An 18,277-nucleotide genomic window follows, 5' to 3' on the forward strand; every position below is an offset into this window, starting at 1 on the left:
AAAAAAAAAAAAAAAAAATTAAAAAAAAAAAAAAAAAAAAAAAAAAAGTCTCCTTTAAGTAGGAAATATGTCACATTATGTCCCAAATAAATGAAACTCTCTATGTTCATTCACGTTGCCGTGTATACATCTTTTTCAATAAAGAAGCTGCTCCTTCACTTCCAGGTGAATCCCTGACTAAGTTTGCTCATGCCCCACGGTAAATGCCAGGTCTGGATATGTAAGGATGGGTAAGAGACCTTTAGGAGCCTTTTCTGCTCTTACCTTCTCCCTCACTTCATCAGAGGCGTAATGACCAGCAGCAAGCAGGGCCTGTCCAGATTCATCTGCAGATTTAAAGCTGTCTTCATGAGCATCAATTTCACCCTATAGAGGACAAAAGCACAATTTGTGCCCAGATCTTGTAAAAGAAAAACAAGTTGCTGAATTTCAAATAATTATTACGAATCAGAGTATCACATCTGGAATGAAGAAGAGGATGGAAGATAAGGCCAGGGTTCCTAAGACCAGTCTGGGCCCTCAAACAGGAGAGCACCACTTATTAAGAAGTTCTTTTCCTCCTGGCTCTCAGGCTGCCTCTGTCAAGTTTCCATACAGTCACAGGGCCTGAGCTCTCTGTCTTCTGATCCACTGGTCTATTTGTCCTCCTTATGCAAAATGCATTTTTTTTACCATGACTTTGGTACCTGGTGGGGGCGCTACTATAAACAAAGTTTCAACTGCAATGCCTACAAGTGCTACACCAATGCATTATATGCTTATTTCTTTACTTCAGGAAAACCTGGAGACTTTACCTTGTGCTCCTGATGTCTATCCAGAAGGGCTTCAGCCCCGGCCACGTCGTTAGCAAGTTCATCTGCATTAATGAGGGCTTTCATCTCAGTCACCCAGCTGGTGAGGTCCCGGAAGTCAGCAAGGAAGCGCTGCAGCCTAGGGAAAACCAAAGGTAAGTCATTAGGTATGACCAGCAGAGCTCCAGGATGGAAAACACAGTTTTGAGTTCTATGCTCTCAAAAGTCTAACACACCATACAAATCCTCGTCCTGGGAAACATGGATTCTTTCATGGAAACATGGAATCCAAAGGAACACAAGACAAGGCCAAAGTCAGTCCTCTGAAACTTAGGCTCTGCCCAGCACTAGAATTCCCCAGTCTTGTCCGTTAATTTCAATTTCCTTGTCTTTCCCAAGTTCAAACCCTGCTTAAATAAGTCAGAAGCATTCCTTCCGTTTCCAACCTTTGTTTACTCAATTTTAACAGGGTATTTCATGTGGTGCTCACACTGCTAAAGACTACTGGTTATCACATAGTGACACAGGATGGAAACAGATATTTCTGAAGTTGTAAGTAGTATGTGTACACACTCACACACACTGGATAAAGCTGTCAGTCTCCAAACAAATACAATGCAGGTAGAAAAGGTGACCTGCGTTTTCTTAGTAGAGGAAACACAGGGCATCCAGGAGCTCTCAGTGTGAACTGCCCCTTAACCCTGCCCTCCTCTCTTCCTTTCTTCCAAAGTCACACGGTTCGGGATGCTGAGCACTGGGAGGTATTTCTACCTGTACGAGTCGTTGAGCCGCGCGTGTCTCTCCGCCGCCAGAGTGCGGATCTGCTCCCAGTTTGTGATCAGCTCTTCTCGCTTCACTTGAATCTGAGTGGCGCTCAGCGGGTGGGTCTGCTGCAGGCGGTCAGCCTCGGCACACAGGGCTTTGACCTAGAAACACACTCTGTCAGAACTGCTCTCCTGACCCTTGGTGACTTATTTATAGAATCGGCTGCTTTTAAAACCCACCTTGTCCTCTAACGCGGCCAGATCTCTCTCCAAACCCTCATGCTTCCGAAGCAGAGCCTGAACACTGGCCAGGTCTCGGCCGAAATCATCAGAGGCCATTAACTGTTCCTTTTCCTTAATCCAGCTGATAGTCTCATCCACATCCCTGCAGAATAAAGGCCCCCGTTAATCCTGACGCAGGGCTGTCCAGAGCTGGGAACGCGACACTGGGCCAAGACCCCGTCACTCCGACCTCTCATGGCACATGCCATATACCCGACCCCTTCGAGTAGAGGCCTGTTCCCTGAAGCCCCCTCTGGTGTGGTACCTGTTAAAGCGCTGAACCTCAGCTGCCCCAAACAGCTTCCCCTGTCTCTGAAGAGCCAGTCCCTTCAGCCGCTGCCAGGCTGCGTTCACCTCGTCTTGCTTAGTCTTGATCAGCTCCTCCTCCGGGTGCTGCTCCTGAACAAGGAAGAGAACAAGGAAGCTCCTTGGCCCCCTGCCTCTGGCACCCCAACTAGTCCCCAGGGCGGCTCCCTGAGGGATCTGCTTCAGCAAACCTCATCCTTCTGAAGAAATTCTGGTTTTCTGGGTGGAATGAAGTGAAGCTCATCCCGAAAGAGCTGCTACTCCTCGTCTATGAGGGGAGCCCGCTCTCTCCATTGGAGGGTGCTGTGTCTATGAAGCGGTTATGGGCCTCAGCACCAGAGCCTGGATGTGAACAATCACTGTGGCTCCAACTCAGGGGAAACCCTCATCAACACACCGTCTCCGCCCACCTGGTCAAATGTATTTCAAAGGTGCACGAGGCTGATCAGCACCTGCCCATAAGCATGGCTTTCAGGCTTTGTTCCTGACTTCAGACTGGAGATATTTCTCTAAAAGTATCCTTCCCCACCCACAACATTTTTTTTCAATGAATATAATATGTCGAGTAATAAGGTGAAGCATTTCAGGGTTCTGGGGTCCATATGTGAGACCATGGGGCTTGGCCTGACTGCTCCTCTGAGCATGGCTGTGGGCTGGCCCAGGGTTCGGGGATAGCACATCTGTCCCTGGAAGGGTGAGTGTGTCTGAGGAATGCTGGCTCTTCTTTCACTTCATCACTAATTAGAAAGGGAATAGGTACCGGGCCTGACACAGATCCATACATTTAAAACAAGTACCCCCAAAATCAAATTTCCTAAAGCAAAAATGGCCTAGCTCCGACTACTTGATGTCCTCGGAGCACTCTGACCCCTGTAGTGAAAGATGAGAATAGGAAGCTGCTTGCAGGACTGCACACGCAGGCACTGGGGAAGGCTGCCACTCCCCTCTAACGGCCACAGCTACCAGTGGAAAGCCTGCTCATTACAAGGTCCCCAGGCTCCCAAGGGAGCCCAGGGGAAAGCAACCATGCACCGGTGGACGCCTGCCAATCTAAGAAGCATTCACCACCACACCCTCGCCTGAGAAACCCCGACGCCCAGCCTCAGCAGCCCAATAAAAGCTTCCCAAGCCCTACTTGAACGTGGGTGGAGGCAACAGATCAAATGAACTCTGCCCTTCCTGACCACCTCCACAACTTAAAAACCATTCTCTAATTTAGGAGTGGTAGGTATTGCTGCCTCACTTGGATCTGAACAAAACTTAGACATGTGTACCAGAACTTGCTCTCAGAAATCAGAGGCTGGCCATCATAATGTTCTGAAACATTAGACAGTTCTTACCTGAATGAGTTTGGCAGCAAACTGGTTCACTTCATTAACTCTTTCTTCATGGGCAGCCATATCTGTTTGAAACTCTTCAAATTTCTTCTGTAAAACCTCCACGTGCTCCAGGTCCTGGCCCAGCTCCTCAGAAGTCACAATTGCTTCCTATTCAGGGACCATAACAGAGCCGGAGTCACCAACCAGCACTTGGAAACAGCAGTCCCAGAACTTATGAAACAGGCACACTGGGCTGGGCCTGTTAGCTGTAGCGGACACAGTTTTCTATGAGGTTTGTGGTTCAGACATTGAGGGGACAGCATTTCGGTCTCAGCGACTCCAAGTTTCAGTTACAGATGAGAACACGGGACAGCAGCTGGAGAGACAGCCACCCCTCCCGCTAACCCTGGCCCTGGGATGCAGATCAGGGGAGTCCCTTCCCTTTCTTTCCATAAGACTGACTTAGCAAACCTCCTTCTCAAAACATACCTTGTCATTGATCCAGTCCATCACGTCCTCACACTCTCGCAAATACTGCACCAGCTTCTGGGCCTGCAGCAGTTTGACTCCTTTCTCCCGCATCTTCTCCAAAAGTAACTCCCACTGGCGGTGCAACTCCAGCAAACGAGTCTGGAGGTGAAAATTCAACCCTACACATTACAACCGTTTCCATGGGAGATGGCTCTTTCAGAGTTTTACCAAGTCAGAAACCTCATGGAGCTCCAAACAAGTCTTTTAAGAAGAAAATCCATAAGCTGAGAGGAAATCATAAGTTTAAGTGAGAATAGGAAAAAGTATACACTTCATAGTGGTTTGGTGGGTCTTCAAGTACTGACCTTTTATAGGTACATTTATTCTAATTTACTTCAAGGGAATTATTATCATCAATTATTGATTTTAACCAAGCCGGTATGGCTCAGTGGTTGAGCATCCACTCATAAACCAAGAGGTCACTGGTTCCATTCCCGGTCAGGGCACATGCCCAGGTTGCACGGTATGCAGGAGGCAGCTGATCGATGTTTCTATTTCATTATCCCTCTCCCTTCCTCTCTCTTTAAAAAATCAATAAAGCCCTAACCGGTTTGGCTCAGTGAAAAGAGCGTCGGCCTGAGGACTGAAAGGTCCCAGGTTCGATTCCGGTCAAGGGCATGTACCTTGGTTGTGGGCACATCTCTAGTAGGAGGTGTGCAGGAGGCAGCTGATCGATGTTTCTCTCTCATCGATGCTTCTAACTCTCTATCCCTCTCCCTTCCTCTCTGTAAAATATCAATAAAATATATTTTAAAAAGTCCCAGGTTCGATTCAATAAAAAATCAATAAAACATACTTTAAAAAGTAAAAAAAAAAAAAAAGATTGGTTTTATATTATTTGTAAGTAATTAATGTTACTAGTTATTATTACTAAATTACTAAATGGGATCCTAGGTCAGGAGACTATCAGGGAAAGAAGGATGAGGGTTTAACATGGAACCTCAGCAGAAATGACTGAAGAACGTATTCTGAATTCATAAAGGTGAAGGGGAAAACAAGCGGTCCAACAGACATAAATGCAAAGAAGTAATTATGAGGCCCAAGTAATAATTATGAGGCCCAGGACAACCTTGGTATAAAAGTAGAAAAGATGGGGTTTTGACACATAATGAGCTATCAAAAAACTTTTTGGCAGAAAAAGTTTTGGAGCTTCTGTGAAGAGATATAATTTGTGGTACAATACATCTCAGGTTAGATTTATTTCAAATTTCACCCAAGTGGCAGCACAGGCCCAAACATATTCACTTCCCAGCATCTTTGGGTTCTCATAGCACAGCCCCGGTAAGGACTTGTCAAGAACTGGGGGAAATCGATCATCAATTCAAGCTTAGGTGATGCATTCTCATATTCTAATCCAATCTCAATGCATTGATTATGCCGACCCAAGATACTGGGAGTTTCAGTGTAACACTGACAGACACAAGTAAACAACACAAAAGGTTTGAATGCTAACAGAAGAGAAGTTTGGGATCCACCCACTGTTGGCCACTCCCAGCCAACTCAAACTTGAAAGTCATGGGAGAGTCAACATGGGTGGATTCTCTTAGAAACAAATTATGTTTCATTTGAAAGGAGAAAGCAGTGAGGAATAAAATAATGTTCACACAGTTCACCTCCATCACTACTGTCACTTCCACCATGGATGGTTAGAACCGGAACCATCACTGGGAAGGAAGTGAAAGGCATTCCAAGGCAGGGGGAAAGGCAACCCACAGCAACTCAATACTCCACCTACGCGGATGTGGGACCCGATGTGGGTGGCGGTGACTATGGGGCGCCATGCCGTCCGGTACGGTGTGAAAGTCTAAACCAGTGATAGACAGGTTATCCAGGACACATACAGCCTCCGCACTCCACCACCTCCTCTGTCACTGCCTGCCAAACTAAGTTACTGAGTTACAGGACCAGATAAATCACCCGGTCAGGATCAACATGGGAACTGTGAGCGTGAAAGCAAAGATGAGAGAGATGAAAGAAGAGTCCTTTGCTCAAATTAAAAACAGGCCACAGAAAGCTAAAGAAAACCTCATCCTCCAGGGGCAATCATCAGTTTCTCACAAATTTCATTTTCACACCCTCAGTAAAGAACTAGGGCCAGGCCTGTCCTAGGACTGGAACAACATTCCCATTGCTGGTGTGTCTGAGCTTGTAAATACTGCAGGTCAGAGGGAGTCCGGCTTCCCAAGTTTACTTTGGTTTGAGAGCGTGTGTGGGCAGAGAGGCAGGGGCACTTCAGAAACGCTCGGAAAGCTGACAGCGTGGAGGAGAAATCCTGGTTCTGACTCAGGTGGCATTCTCAGGAGGGGCACGAGTGAGCAGCTGACGGAGGCTGTTCTCCCAGAGTGAATGGGCTGCTCTACAGTAGCACAGCCAGGTGACAGAGGTGAAACTGGACAGACAGATCAAGGGGAAACACTAAGGAAAGTCTACAGAAATGAGATACAGGTTGGAAAAGTAAGTACTTGTGATCAGAGAAAGGGAATGGACTGAAATTCCAGTTCTGTCACCTATTAGCTGTATGAATAAGGACAACTCCAGCTTGTCCGAGCTTCCGTTTCTGGCCCTCTATACTATGGGTATAATGGCTGCCTTGATAGCTTGTAGTAAAGATGAGAAACCACATATGTAAAATTCCCAGCAAGATGTTTGAACATAAATAGCTACTAATAGCAACTCAACAAATAGAGGCTAGTAGCACTTTTAAATGTGGCTTTAATAAGATCACTAAACAAGGAGAGGGTACCTCCTAACAGACCTGAATGAAGTGAGGTTGGGGTGGGCCTCCCCCTCCCCAGATTATGCTCTCCTCTGCAGTCTGGTTGTACAACTACAGAGTAGCCCCTTGCATCCTGGGCAAACAACTTCTATCAAGGAAACGGGCATGCTGATTTCATTTGCGATAAGCTGTACACAAAGTAGTAGGAAAATGGCAGATAAATATTTGTATTTAATTGCAGACACATATTACATTAGCCAAATAGGTTAAATGTGATTAAATAATTTGTCACATCGCATTTAAAATTTTATTTCCTATTTACAATCATTACCACTAATAGTTATTTATTAATAATAAGCTTAGGGCTAACTTGAGGGCTTCGCTATGAGACTGCAGAGTATATCAGAGTAAGAGAGACAAGCATGCATTGTTGAAAACCACTAGACAGAACCTAAGGGAATGAGACCTGCACGACGGTACAGGAACCGTGGAGGATGGATGAAGCCGTTCTTGCTGGGCCTAAGCTTCTATCTAAACTTTCAGGATGGCCTTGACAGGTAAAGAACTGAAAAGGCTGGTCCCTCAACAGAAAGGGACTTTGGGTGACAAAGGATAAAACATGAAGATAGATATGAGATAAATCAAACTAACTGTGCATACCTCATCCTAAAGAGGCTTGTTAAAGTAGAGAAAGATCAATTATTGCCCCAACTCCAATGAACTGGCACCAAAATGAGCCTGACCATGAGTCTGACTCCTGCTGCAAAGTCGGTCATGTGGCGTGGGCACTGACAGGTGCCAAAAGTCGTTCTTTACAGCCGGACCTTTAATTGTCTTGCTGACGGAGCCCTCAGTAACCCCCAAGACCCTGAGAGCAAGCTTGCCAATAGACAACTTTCTTTATAGTGTCAGGGATTAATCCTATTTATCTTTGCGTCCTAATCCCTAAAGTCACCAATATGCTCTCCCATCTAATTACCAACTGTAAATGTTAATAGTTTAATTTACACAAACTTCTTTGAAGTATAACCACATTCTAATTTGTTTTACAAAAAGAATATTCCTCGCTTGTTTGTATCCATATTGAATCATATTACAAAGGCAGGATGCGTTTGGGGAACTTCACAAATTCTTTTTTAAAAAGCTATAAAAGTCTATCTTTTTAGGAACCCAGATGTACATGTAAGCATTAATCCACATTCCTCTACCGAGCAGACAGATGAAGGCCATCCGTCCAGACCAGGCACTGCTCTTACTCACCCTTATGGTTTCAGATGCAAAATGGCCCTCTGAGATCATCAGGTTTCCAGTTTCGTCCAGCTTAACAATGGCTCCTGAGTTGGCCTGCACTTCCGCTTCAAAGGCTTGATGCTTCTGTAGCTTGCCCTGTTAGTAGACCACGAAGTGAGCCAGAGATGTAACCACTCAGCACTCATCATTCTGTTGTTCCCCCTCCGAAATTCCTCCCCTCCTGAGTCCCACTCCCTCTAATTATGGACACCTCACTCAGCACTGCACCCATCCCCCTACCTGCTCAATTCCTCAAAAAACTCTGACTGCATCCATCTATCTGGACCTCCAAAAGCTTGGCCACTGAGGACCACCAACTTTGCAGATAACAAGATGCTACAAATATCCTGATGTTACTGTCCGTCAGGAAAGGAGGCGTTATGTGGATATCCAATCCCTTCTAGAGATATAGAACCACACTCACAGTCTTCTCAGAATGTGGTGTTTACCCTTGAATAATCCATCCACATTCACTTATGATATATTTATTTAATTTTTTAAACATGTTTTATATATTGATTTTAGAGAGCGAGGAAAAGAGGGAGAAAGAAAGGGAGGGAAAAAGAAAGAAACATCTATTATTCTACTCTATGCATTCACTGGTAGATTCTTGTGTGCACACTCAGTCTTCTCAGAATGTGGTGTTTACCCTTGAATAATCCATCCACATTCACTTATGATATATTTATTTAATTTTTTAAACATGTTTTATATATTGATTTTAGAGAGCGAGGAAAAGAGGGAGAAAGAAAGGGAGGGAAAAAGAAAGAAACATCTATTATTCTACTCTATGCATTCACTGGTAGATTCTTGTGTGCCCTGACCAGGGATCGAAACCACAGACTTGGTGTATCGGGACAACACTCTAACCAACAGAGCAACTCCAGCCAGGACCGATGATATTTTTAGCTTACTGGATGGATTTGACTCGATACATTCCATTTCTCAATACCTCTTTTCAATTAAGTACTGAGCCAGGCACCTAAACCAGCGTCTCTTTTTAGATGACTTTGACACGATAGTAAAAGAGCCATGAGCCCACTATTGCTCCATTTGCTAAAGTCTTTCACCAAAAATCAATGAGAAGGCTTTTTTTAAAAAACAGGCTTACTGTTTTGAGGTACAATTTACACCATAAAATTACCTTGCTTTATGTACAATTCAATGCTTTTTAAAGACTTTTACTTTCTTGGCATAGTTTTTAGGCAAAAACATTTGCTCTTGAATTTTGGAACAAATCTTATGGAGATGACACACACCTGCAAGTTGGTTGGGTCTTTATAATTCTCATCAGATGCGATCTGAAGTTTCTCTTGAATCCATTTTTCCAGCTCCTCAGCATCTCTTTGGAAAAACTGGAATCGATAGGAATCTTCAAGCTTCTGGCGCCGAAGGGTTGAGAGCTCCTTGAAGCGGTGGTATCTGTCTAGGACCTGCTGCCGCCTCTCCTGGATGTCCTCTGCTGTTTCCAGCACTTTGACCCCACTTGGGTCCATTTTCTGAAAAGACAGAATAGAATGCCCTGAGATAAGCACAAGACACCAAAATATATTTAAATATATTTAATGGAATGAGCCTCTCCTCTCCGAAGGAACAAAAAAAAACCCAAAAAAACAAAACAAAACAAAAATCAGACACCCTAGCAGACAAATGAATTGAGAAGGCAGCCCCTTCTCAGGACCTAACAACGAAGCCGATCCTACTCCTTTGTAAAAAATGGCTCTCACACCCTGCAACACCTGGCGCAGTGGTCCCTCAGGGGATGCCTAACCAACACAGCAAGGAAACCAGGAAACAATATGAACAGAACTATGGTTACACTTTCAATTCTACGAGCACTTTGAGAATTCAAAGGAAACGCTGACTTCAGTACTCAAAGAATTATTAAGAAATCCATTCAAAAGTCCTTCCCTCTGGTCTCTGTATTTCATTATGTGGAGATTAGATAGAATCTATTCTTAAGTCAGTTTTTCTATCTTTCTAGATCTCAGCCTCTTATTCAATGGAGAAAAGGAAATGATTATGAAGTAACTGAGTCCTTAACATCAATAACCAATAAAATTTTCCTATTCAAAGGAGATTTCTCAGTCCCACCAAAATGTCAATTGTACAGGTCTTCTTCAGGCTACCAGAGAGTCTGGGCAATGAACAGGCCAAGTCTCACCTGAAAGTGTACAATTAAAAGAAAATCAGTGTATCCTTTAAAACAGTGTCGCCAACCGGTGGTCTGCGGACCACGGGCGGTCCGCGAGGTCCGAAAGGTGGCGACCACTGCTTTAAAAAACAATGTGGTCCTAGCAGGTTCGGCTCAGTAGATAGAGTGTCAGCCCTCAGACTGAAGGATTCTGGGTTCAGTTCCGACAATGGCATGTACCTCGGTTGCAAGCTCAATCCTGACTGATCCAGGCCACTGGTTGGGGCAGGGGCAGGAGAGGCAACCAATCGACGTCTCTCTCACACATCAATGTTTCTCTCTGTCTCCTCCCCTCCCTTCCACTCTCTAACAAATAAAAAATAAAAATAAAAATCCATGGAAAAACATCGTTGGGTGGGGATTAACAAAAAAACAAGTGTGGTTAAATATTTATCCTACTTTACACCTTCCTGTTATTGGGGAAAGCAAGGAGACTACATAAACTCAGTATCAATTTCAAATTCATCACAAATGCAGGCTAACTGGGTAGGTGGTACTTCCCATAAACACTCAGTCTGCCCTAACTTTAAACCCTCAGATTTCTGGACAATCACCAAATTTCAATGTCAAAAAAAAAAACTGCCCTATTTTGGGGAGTAACCCAGAATATGCTACCTGCTCTTATCAGGAAAAAGTCATTTTATCCTCTAACCAAGGAAGCATCACAGGAGGAAATAGATACAAATTAAGGACAAGGAGCTTCATAAATTAGTCTGTTAACACGTGATCTTGCACTGTCCACCTTCCCTCTCTATGCCTCAATTTCCGAGAATGACTAAAAATGGCAGGTGAAAATGAGATGGTCCCAAGACCTTTCTAATTTTAAAATTATACTCTACAGAGAAGATTCTGAGATCTGGTAAAGAAGCCAACCAGAAAACCTTAATGGTCTCTCCAGCTCTCACTCTGTAATTGATTTATACGAGGTCTAAACTTGTTACCAGGGAAACACTGGAGAGCTCTTCCTGACTGGCCTGCTCCTGGGAAAGGATCAGCAAGCTAAGGATTAGGCATGGAAGCTGGTGAGAGGCCCCCACCCCCACCCCCACCCCCAGCAGGAGATAAACAAGATTGGTGAGATCTGGGCAAGGTCCACGTTTCCAGCTCTTCAGGGATTAAAGCAGCTCCAAGAGGTCTGCACCGGTCAACTCTGAGGACCACCTTCCTATGAAGAGACGCCTTCCTGAGGAAAGAGACCACCAGGTGATGTTAGCCTGTCACCGTTCCTTCTGATTCTCCAGCTATTAACCAGTTATTTTTGTTGTATTGTTTTTCTCTCACAAAGTCCAATTTATTTATTTATTTTACTATAAAAAGAAACCTATTCTTTGCCATGGCACACCCAGGTCTTAAAACCTTTCTGACTTCCTTCTGAGAGAGGAAGAATCCACCCCTCTGAGGAGGCCTTCGATCTGGCCCAGCATCCCTGACTGGTATCTCTCACCCAGGCCCCCTATTCTCCTGGCGTGTAGAAATATTGCCTCTCCTCCCAAACACACAATTCTCTGTAAAGACTCCAAGCCACCTGCACAGGCTCCCTTTGCCTAGCATGTCTCTGCCCCTTCTGTGCCTGGAAAACTCCTATTTGGATCTCATCCCCCAGCTGAAGCGATTAGGCTGCGGGATACTGCCTCCTTACCAGGCTGTCCACACTGCCCCTTCCTCCCTCCTCAGATGTAATCACACTTTTCTGTAGGTTTACAAAGCGCTTGTATATACTTCCCACTGTACAACTAGACTGCAAGATCTGCTCTTTGTATCCCGATTTCTAGCTCACAAAGATCATTAAGAAGTGTTTGTTGAAGAATGATCAAGAGCGTGCACAGCCCCCAATTCATTTGTAAAGAGCAAGGAGAGAGCTCAATAGTCTAACCAAGTTTCATTTTCCATATGGTCAAACTGGAATTTTATCCAGGAAAAACCTAGATTCCTGACAAGAATTGCAATCACTACACTGCACTTGAGCTCCTTCCTGGGGTCTAGGTCTTCAGATTAATGTCTATGGGGCCTCCTCACATCGCATGATTCACTGCATTTCTAAAGTCCTTTAGCTGCTACAGAAATTTCCAAGAAATCACATTGGGGATTTTTTTGATGAATAAAAGAATCCCCAACATAACACTGCACAGGTTCCACCTGAGCAGTCCCCCTGCTTGGGTCCAGCTTGCTGATTTGGCCCTACCAATCCAGGGAGACAGTCCAATGAGGCCCTGTTGAAATTAACCAACCTAAAAGGCCCTCTTTGTCACCCCAGTGAAGTAGAACGAGTCAATTCTATAGCAAGTGCTTTGGTCAGGCAATAATGGACTTTTCTTTCCTACAGTAGATCAGCTGATGTGGGAGGTGGGAGCTCTGCCAGGCCCTCTCTGGGGAGCTGGGCATCTGAAAGTCATCACTGCTCTCCCACTGCTGTCGGCCTTCCAAATGTGCATTTGTGTGATCACAGGAGCCTACGATTACAGGTTAATGGGAATTTCCCCCCACCCTTAACCTGACAGGGAGCTGTCTCTAGTTTATCTACACAAGTTCCCTGTTTCTTTTTACTTCTAAAAGGATACTTCTATAGACTATATAAACACAGGGAAATTTTCATATCATCAAGAAACTATTGCCACCCAAAGGGGCCATATAACCTCTCACCGAAGACTATGTGAGAGAGCGGAATTCCTGGGGCTGTGCCGGCGTGCACCACATTCCCTTCATGACTGAGGCTGCTCAGGAACTCCACCCCTGCCCCGAAATATGCGGCTGACTGATAAGGCAGACTCCACAGAGACTGTTTCAGGCTGTTCCCAGCCTTAATGGGATTAACGCCTGTGCCTCCAAAGAGCTAGAATGGAAGACTTTGGGAAAGTGCCATTAAAGAACAATCTGCAACCATACCAGCCTATCTACCTATTCCACTGACAGTACAAAAACCCGCAGGAGTCGACTTCCTAGGACTGCAGTCAACTGACTGCTTATCTCACAGCAGCAGATCAGCTTTGATTTTGCCAGTCAAGACCATGTACACGGAGAACAAGGGAGGGAAATGAAGTGCTGGATGTAGTCTCTGTGTGTTTAAGGACAGCTTCCCATTTAACGTAACCAAAGAAAAGGTCATGTTTTTGCAAATATTGTTAGGCAAGGCTGAAGATGCAGGCTAGTTATCAATGCTGCAATGCAGCAGTCAAAACGCTGGCTGCATCATTCAGCAAGTCATGTGAATTGATCTCAGGGGATAAAACAGGAATTACAACCATGTCCTCTATTGTGATCAATAAAAAAAAACACCTGTCAGCGTTCTTACAAAACTGCTAGATCTCTGGGAAGAGAGGGGTCTAACGATATGAGTCTGGGCTAGGATGTTCTAGTTTAACCCAAAGATATAACATGCCTAAGAATGGCTCCTCCGATCAAACAAATTTATACACATTGCCACCTAAAAACGGAGTTCTACTAAAGAGCCTAGCCATTAATTAATACCTTTGTCTTTTTGACAAATGCCAAGAGACACTATTTGAGGCAGTTTTTGGTGCTTAGAGAATTTTTAAACTCTAACCTAATGTGCAGAAGCAAATGCCCCACTGTGCCAGGGGAAGGATGTCTTTGGAGGGTGGGAAGCAGTGGGTGGGACGGACACTGTATTAAGCAACAAAAGAGATTGCAGATACAAAAATTTTCAAACCGAAGGCCAAATGCTTTGGCCTCTGCACACTTGGCACCTGCAGTGAGTGGTGTAGGACACCCTCACCCCGATCTGGGAGAGTGGGAGAACTCAGTGCCAGTTTCTCTATGGAACCTCAGAAGGACATAAAATTGTAGTGATGAGGAAAGGAGTCGCTCTTTAAAACAGTGTTGGGACTGCCGACATTTCAACAGGCTCAATGTGCCGGATGTAAGAGGCCTTTGGAACACTACAAAATGAATTCCGACTGCAGGCAGGACACGACGAGATACATGGTTTTGCAAGGAAAGCGATTTTAGGAACTAACAGGATTAAGAGATCATTTGGCTCCACGGAAAAATTCATAAACATTACCCAAAGCAAAAGGTCACAGAAACCATTCATCAGCTTTGTTTTTGTTGCTTAGTCAGAGCTCAAAGGTGCAGAACCGACAATGCCCTTTTCCTATGGCTTATAAAGCCAGCTTCTTATCAAATTTTACATTTCCAGAGCAAGAGAACTTGATACCCATGGATGTGGAAGGAAGGGCTACCCCAGAACAAACCACCAAAGAACTGGTTAGCACCCATTAACAATTTTATACCAATTAATTCTCAGAGCAAATGAATTAGCCCAAAAAACCACCTCAGCTGCAGATTTTAGTGGCAGATCTGATGGTAAGCAGAGAGAGGTAAATATTACATAAATTAAGAGTTTTAACCATGAAAAAAAAATCTTTGTTTAAACCACATTTCATCCGATTGTGGACCAGCATGTCAGCCTTCAAATTGATTAATTCATTTCAACTCATTAGCTGGATTCGGCAGAGGTGAGCAGGAACTTTAGCTTTAAGAAAGCAAATTTCATACTGCATTGCATCAAAACCCAGAAACGCAGAGCAAGGTTGCAAAAACTTACTTTTGCATGCCCCCCAAATATTACCTTGTTGCTACTTACCTGTTAATCTGTAAAATTCAGATGAGAAGTGCAAAATATTGTTACTGAGACTCAAAACAGGAGGAATTTATAATGTGGCCCATTTTTATAAACCTCATTTAAATAATCAACCAGTCTGATTTATAAAAAAGCTTGCCTTGGATTTATCACCCATAATCACTAGACACTTGCAAAATTTGTATTTCTCCTTATGGGATATCAAGACAATTTAAGCATTTTTCTCTTTGAAAAAGGTCCAATTTAGCAAACACTCAAAAACGATACACAAACACAACAGATATATAGTGAGCTTTTTTAAAAAAAGAAAATGCAAGCTCCATTTCATTACAAGGATTGTGGCAGAAGAAATAAGTCAATGGGGTCCTAGACAGTTCTGCTCAGTGGATAGAGCGTCAGACTGGGGACTGAAGGGTCCCAGGTTCGATTCTGGTCAAGGGCACAAGACCGAGTTTCAGGCTCCATCCCCAGTAGGGGGTGTGCAGGAGGCAGCCAATCAATGATTCTCTCTCATCATTGATGTTTCTATCTCTCTCTCCCTCTCTTTTCCTCTCTGAAATAAAAATTTATTTTTAAAAAAGAAAAGTCAATGGGAACAGGAAACAAACCCAAGTTTACAATATTTATCAAATGTAAAGATATTATTTTTACTACATGTTTCCAGATTTTTTGCAAATATCTAAGATAATCTGTTTAGCCTCTTGGTTCTTAAGAACCAAGTAACCATCAAAAAAACAAACCAGCAAACACTACATGCAAACTCTAGTATAAGAAATAATATCTTCATGCCTTAAACAGGAGGATCTGGAAATTTTAGAATAAATTTACTAAGACTTCTGTTTATATAACACCCCTAAAAAACAAAACAAAACCTTTAACAGAAAACTCATGCAAGCAGTTTCCCCCACTCTCTTTGGATCATTCAACCGCTTTGACACAAACGTGTCTTCACTGCAAATCAGGCAAAACGGAAAAGGCAACGCATTTCCTGCATGCTGGTCAAATACCTGGACTCTGCGCTTACGAAACGATGACAACATGATGGAGGAATGTGGAGTCTAAAAAGGGCGGGGGAAGAGCGAGATAACAAGCTTCTAAGGGCAAACGGAACAAAATCATTTCAAACTAAAGAAAACAGATCCTTAAAAATATATGAATACAGGTTAAAATAAAATTTCAGATTTTTTTCCAGTACCTTCTAAACCCCACCAGGGATTTAATATGTGGAAAAAGAACCAAAGTTATCTGGTCTTGGCAGTTCCTATCTATCTAAATGTGATGCCGTGCCTAGGTCATACCCCCTCTTTCAGGCCTCAGTTTCCCGAATATACTGTTTAACACTAAAAGTTCCGATGAATTGAGACTCCTATGACTAGATGATTCCTAAATCCCCTTCCATTCAATAACGAAATAGCATAACTTCACGACATCATCAGAAACAAGAAAGAACTCAAGCTGCAAAGATCTGACTTGGGCCTAATGTACTGGTCCACTTCCTCTGCAAAATACTATTTCCTGTTGAAAACAAGTACAAGAGGAATATGCAAAAAAGGTGGAAGGGAGGTAGAAGAACAGTTGCTCTAGCCCTAGCTGGTTTGGCTCAGTAGATAGAGTGTTGGCCTGCGGACCAAAGGATCCCAGGTTCTATTCCAGTCAAGGGCACACCTTGGTTACAGGCTCCTCCCTGGCCCTCCTAGGCCCAGGCTCGTGGGGAGGGGGAGGGGTAACCAATTGATGTGTTTCTCTCACATCAATGTTTCTCTCTCTGTCCTTCCCTCTCTCTTCCACTCTCCCTAAAAAAAAAAAAAAAAATCAATGGAAAAATATCCTCGGGTGAGGATTAACAAAAAGAACAGTTGCTCTAGTCCACTGGCTCCAAGTGATCAGCTATGCGTGTCCCTCCTGCATTCCTGGAGTCAGCACTTGCTACCAGGACGCTGCATTCTTCTACCTACTCCCACCACAGCTGATAAGCTGCAGCAGCGCCGCTGCATAACCAGTGGAGTCCTCCACTGGCCCACAGAGGACGGATCACAGGCCGGCCTTAGGTGCAGGTTCAGCAAGGACGGACAGACAGCACAGCACTGCGGACTATTCCTGACATCCACTTCTCAGGATCCGCAGTGGGCCCCTCCCTTTGGGATGAAGGCAGGTAAGGAAAAGGAGAGAAAACCACCTCAATAAACCTGCTCACCAGCCTGCTTGATGAGCTCATATTAGAGCCAGTGACAGTTCAGATTTCTCCAATTAAGAGATGACTACAAAACACACTGCCACAGACTGAAGCACATCAGAGAATGCTCCTCAGCTGATGGCTAACTCGAACCGCTTCACACCTGTCCAGCACAGAGCAATTAATTCCTCCTTTCGAGCCCCGTGTCTCCATCTAGGTCCCTGGATAACAGCTAACACACTTTGAAGGTCCTTTGAGTAATTATTGGCCCAGTTACTAAAAAGGGCTCATTGTTAATTTCCGGCACAGAGGCTCTCACTGCAGCACATTTTTTAAACTTTGACTTCAATGTGACCTTTCAAAATCTAAGACATTTAGCTGCAACAAAAGGGAAAATAAATGACTGCTTTGCAGAGCTGGAACCTGGGCTCCATGGCTTCATGCAGCCGAGTGCTCCCACCGCTATTCTTAAGATGTTGTTTCCTGGCTGCAAGACACCGCCACCCTTCCATCTTTGACAGATTCTGTTTTAGTCAAGTGCAATCGCTATGACGACGCAATTTCTCAACACATTATGAAAATACTTCATAAGGTCTCTCTTCCATTCTTCCCTAACAGCCATGACGGTAAGTTTTTCTAAAATACCACGATGAAGACAGAACAAAGGGCCTTCAGGTTTCAGGATCTATTATATAAAAGAGATGTAAGAAGGTATGGCAGCGGTTCAAGCATCATCTCCACCCAGCTTTTCTTTTCTACTCAGGCTTTTAATTTAAAACACATTCAACCCTCAACCTGAACAAGCCCTTGATTTAAAATGCATTGTACCCAGCACATCAGAGAGACTTTTAAAGGCAATTTTCTTTGGGAAACATCAAATTCAGGGACGACTTTCAAACAAAAGGCTGCTCTGTCACTCAACACCGGCATGGCTGTAGGATTTCTGACAAATAATATACCGGACAAACCTGGTCTCGGAGTGGGGGGGGGGGGGGAACAAAACGAAACTCTAAGCTATGAAATCAGTTGATTTGGGTCTCGCACAAAGCAAGAGCCGCCGGTGTTACTTACAAGCACATCACAACCGGGTGGGAAAGAAGTGTTTATTACAAAGGAAGACAAGGGGGCGGCCTGCCTCGAACCTTCCTGCGTCGGGAAGGCCAAGAACTGCCCAACAGGACGAAATTCACATCGCAGAGCCCTTCACCCGACGCTCGGCTCCTCCTCCGTCCACGGGCGGCCGGCACTGCTTGTCGGGATTTGGGAAAAGGGGCCGCAGACGTCAGCCCCCGCCGCGGCAGGAAGGGAACG

The 18,277-nt window shown here is 44.3% G+C and overlaps 1 protein-coding gene across 8 annotated transcripts in view; it reads right to left on the bottom strand.

Moving 5' to 3' along the window:
* The window catches only part of SPTAN1 (spectrin, alpha, non-erythrocytic 1), a 59,334-nt gene extending 43,516 nt beyond the window's left edge, over positions 1–15,818 (bottom strand). For 5 of the 8 annotated variants that reach the window (XM_014529312.1, XM_014529311.1, XM_014529310.1 and 2 more), the window contains exons 1-9: positions 9,259–9,498; positions 7,970–8,095; positions 3,952–4,092; positions 3,484–3,630; positions 2,103–2,236; positions 1,796–1,940; positions 1,563–1,717; positions 795–930; positions 265–366 (exon numbers count right to left, since the gene is read on the bottom strand). In XM_014529312.1, coding sequence (XP_014384798.1) covers positions 265–366; positions 795–930; positions 1,563–1,717; positions 1,796–1,940; positions 2,103–2,236; positions 3,484–3,630; positions 3,952–4,092; positions 7,970–8,095; positions 9,259–9,495 — 1,323 coding nt within the window. In that variant the 5' untranslated portion in view covers positions 9,496–9,498. Of the gene's footprint in view, positions 1–264; positions 367–794; positions 931–1,562; positions 1,718–1,795; positions 1,941–2,102; positions 2,237–3,483; positions 3,631–3,951; positions 4,093–7,969; positions 8,096–9,258; positions 9,499–15,800 lie in introns of those variants that run through there. The other 3 variants (XM_005881393.2, XM_005881395.2, XM_005881394.2) reach the window with 1 other exon arrangement.
* Between the last annotated feature and the right edge of the window lie 2,459 nt (positions 15,819–18,277).

Source organism: Myotis brandtii, unplaced genomic scaffold, assembly GCF_000412655.1.
Source record: "Myotis brandtii unplaced genomic scaffold, ASM41265v1 scaffold68, whole genome shotgun sequence".
Lineage (NCBI taxonomy): Eukaryota > Metazoa > Chordata > Mammalia > Chiroptera > Vespertilionidae > Myotis > Myotis brandtii.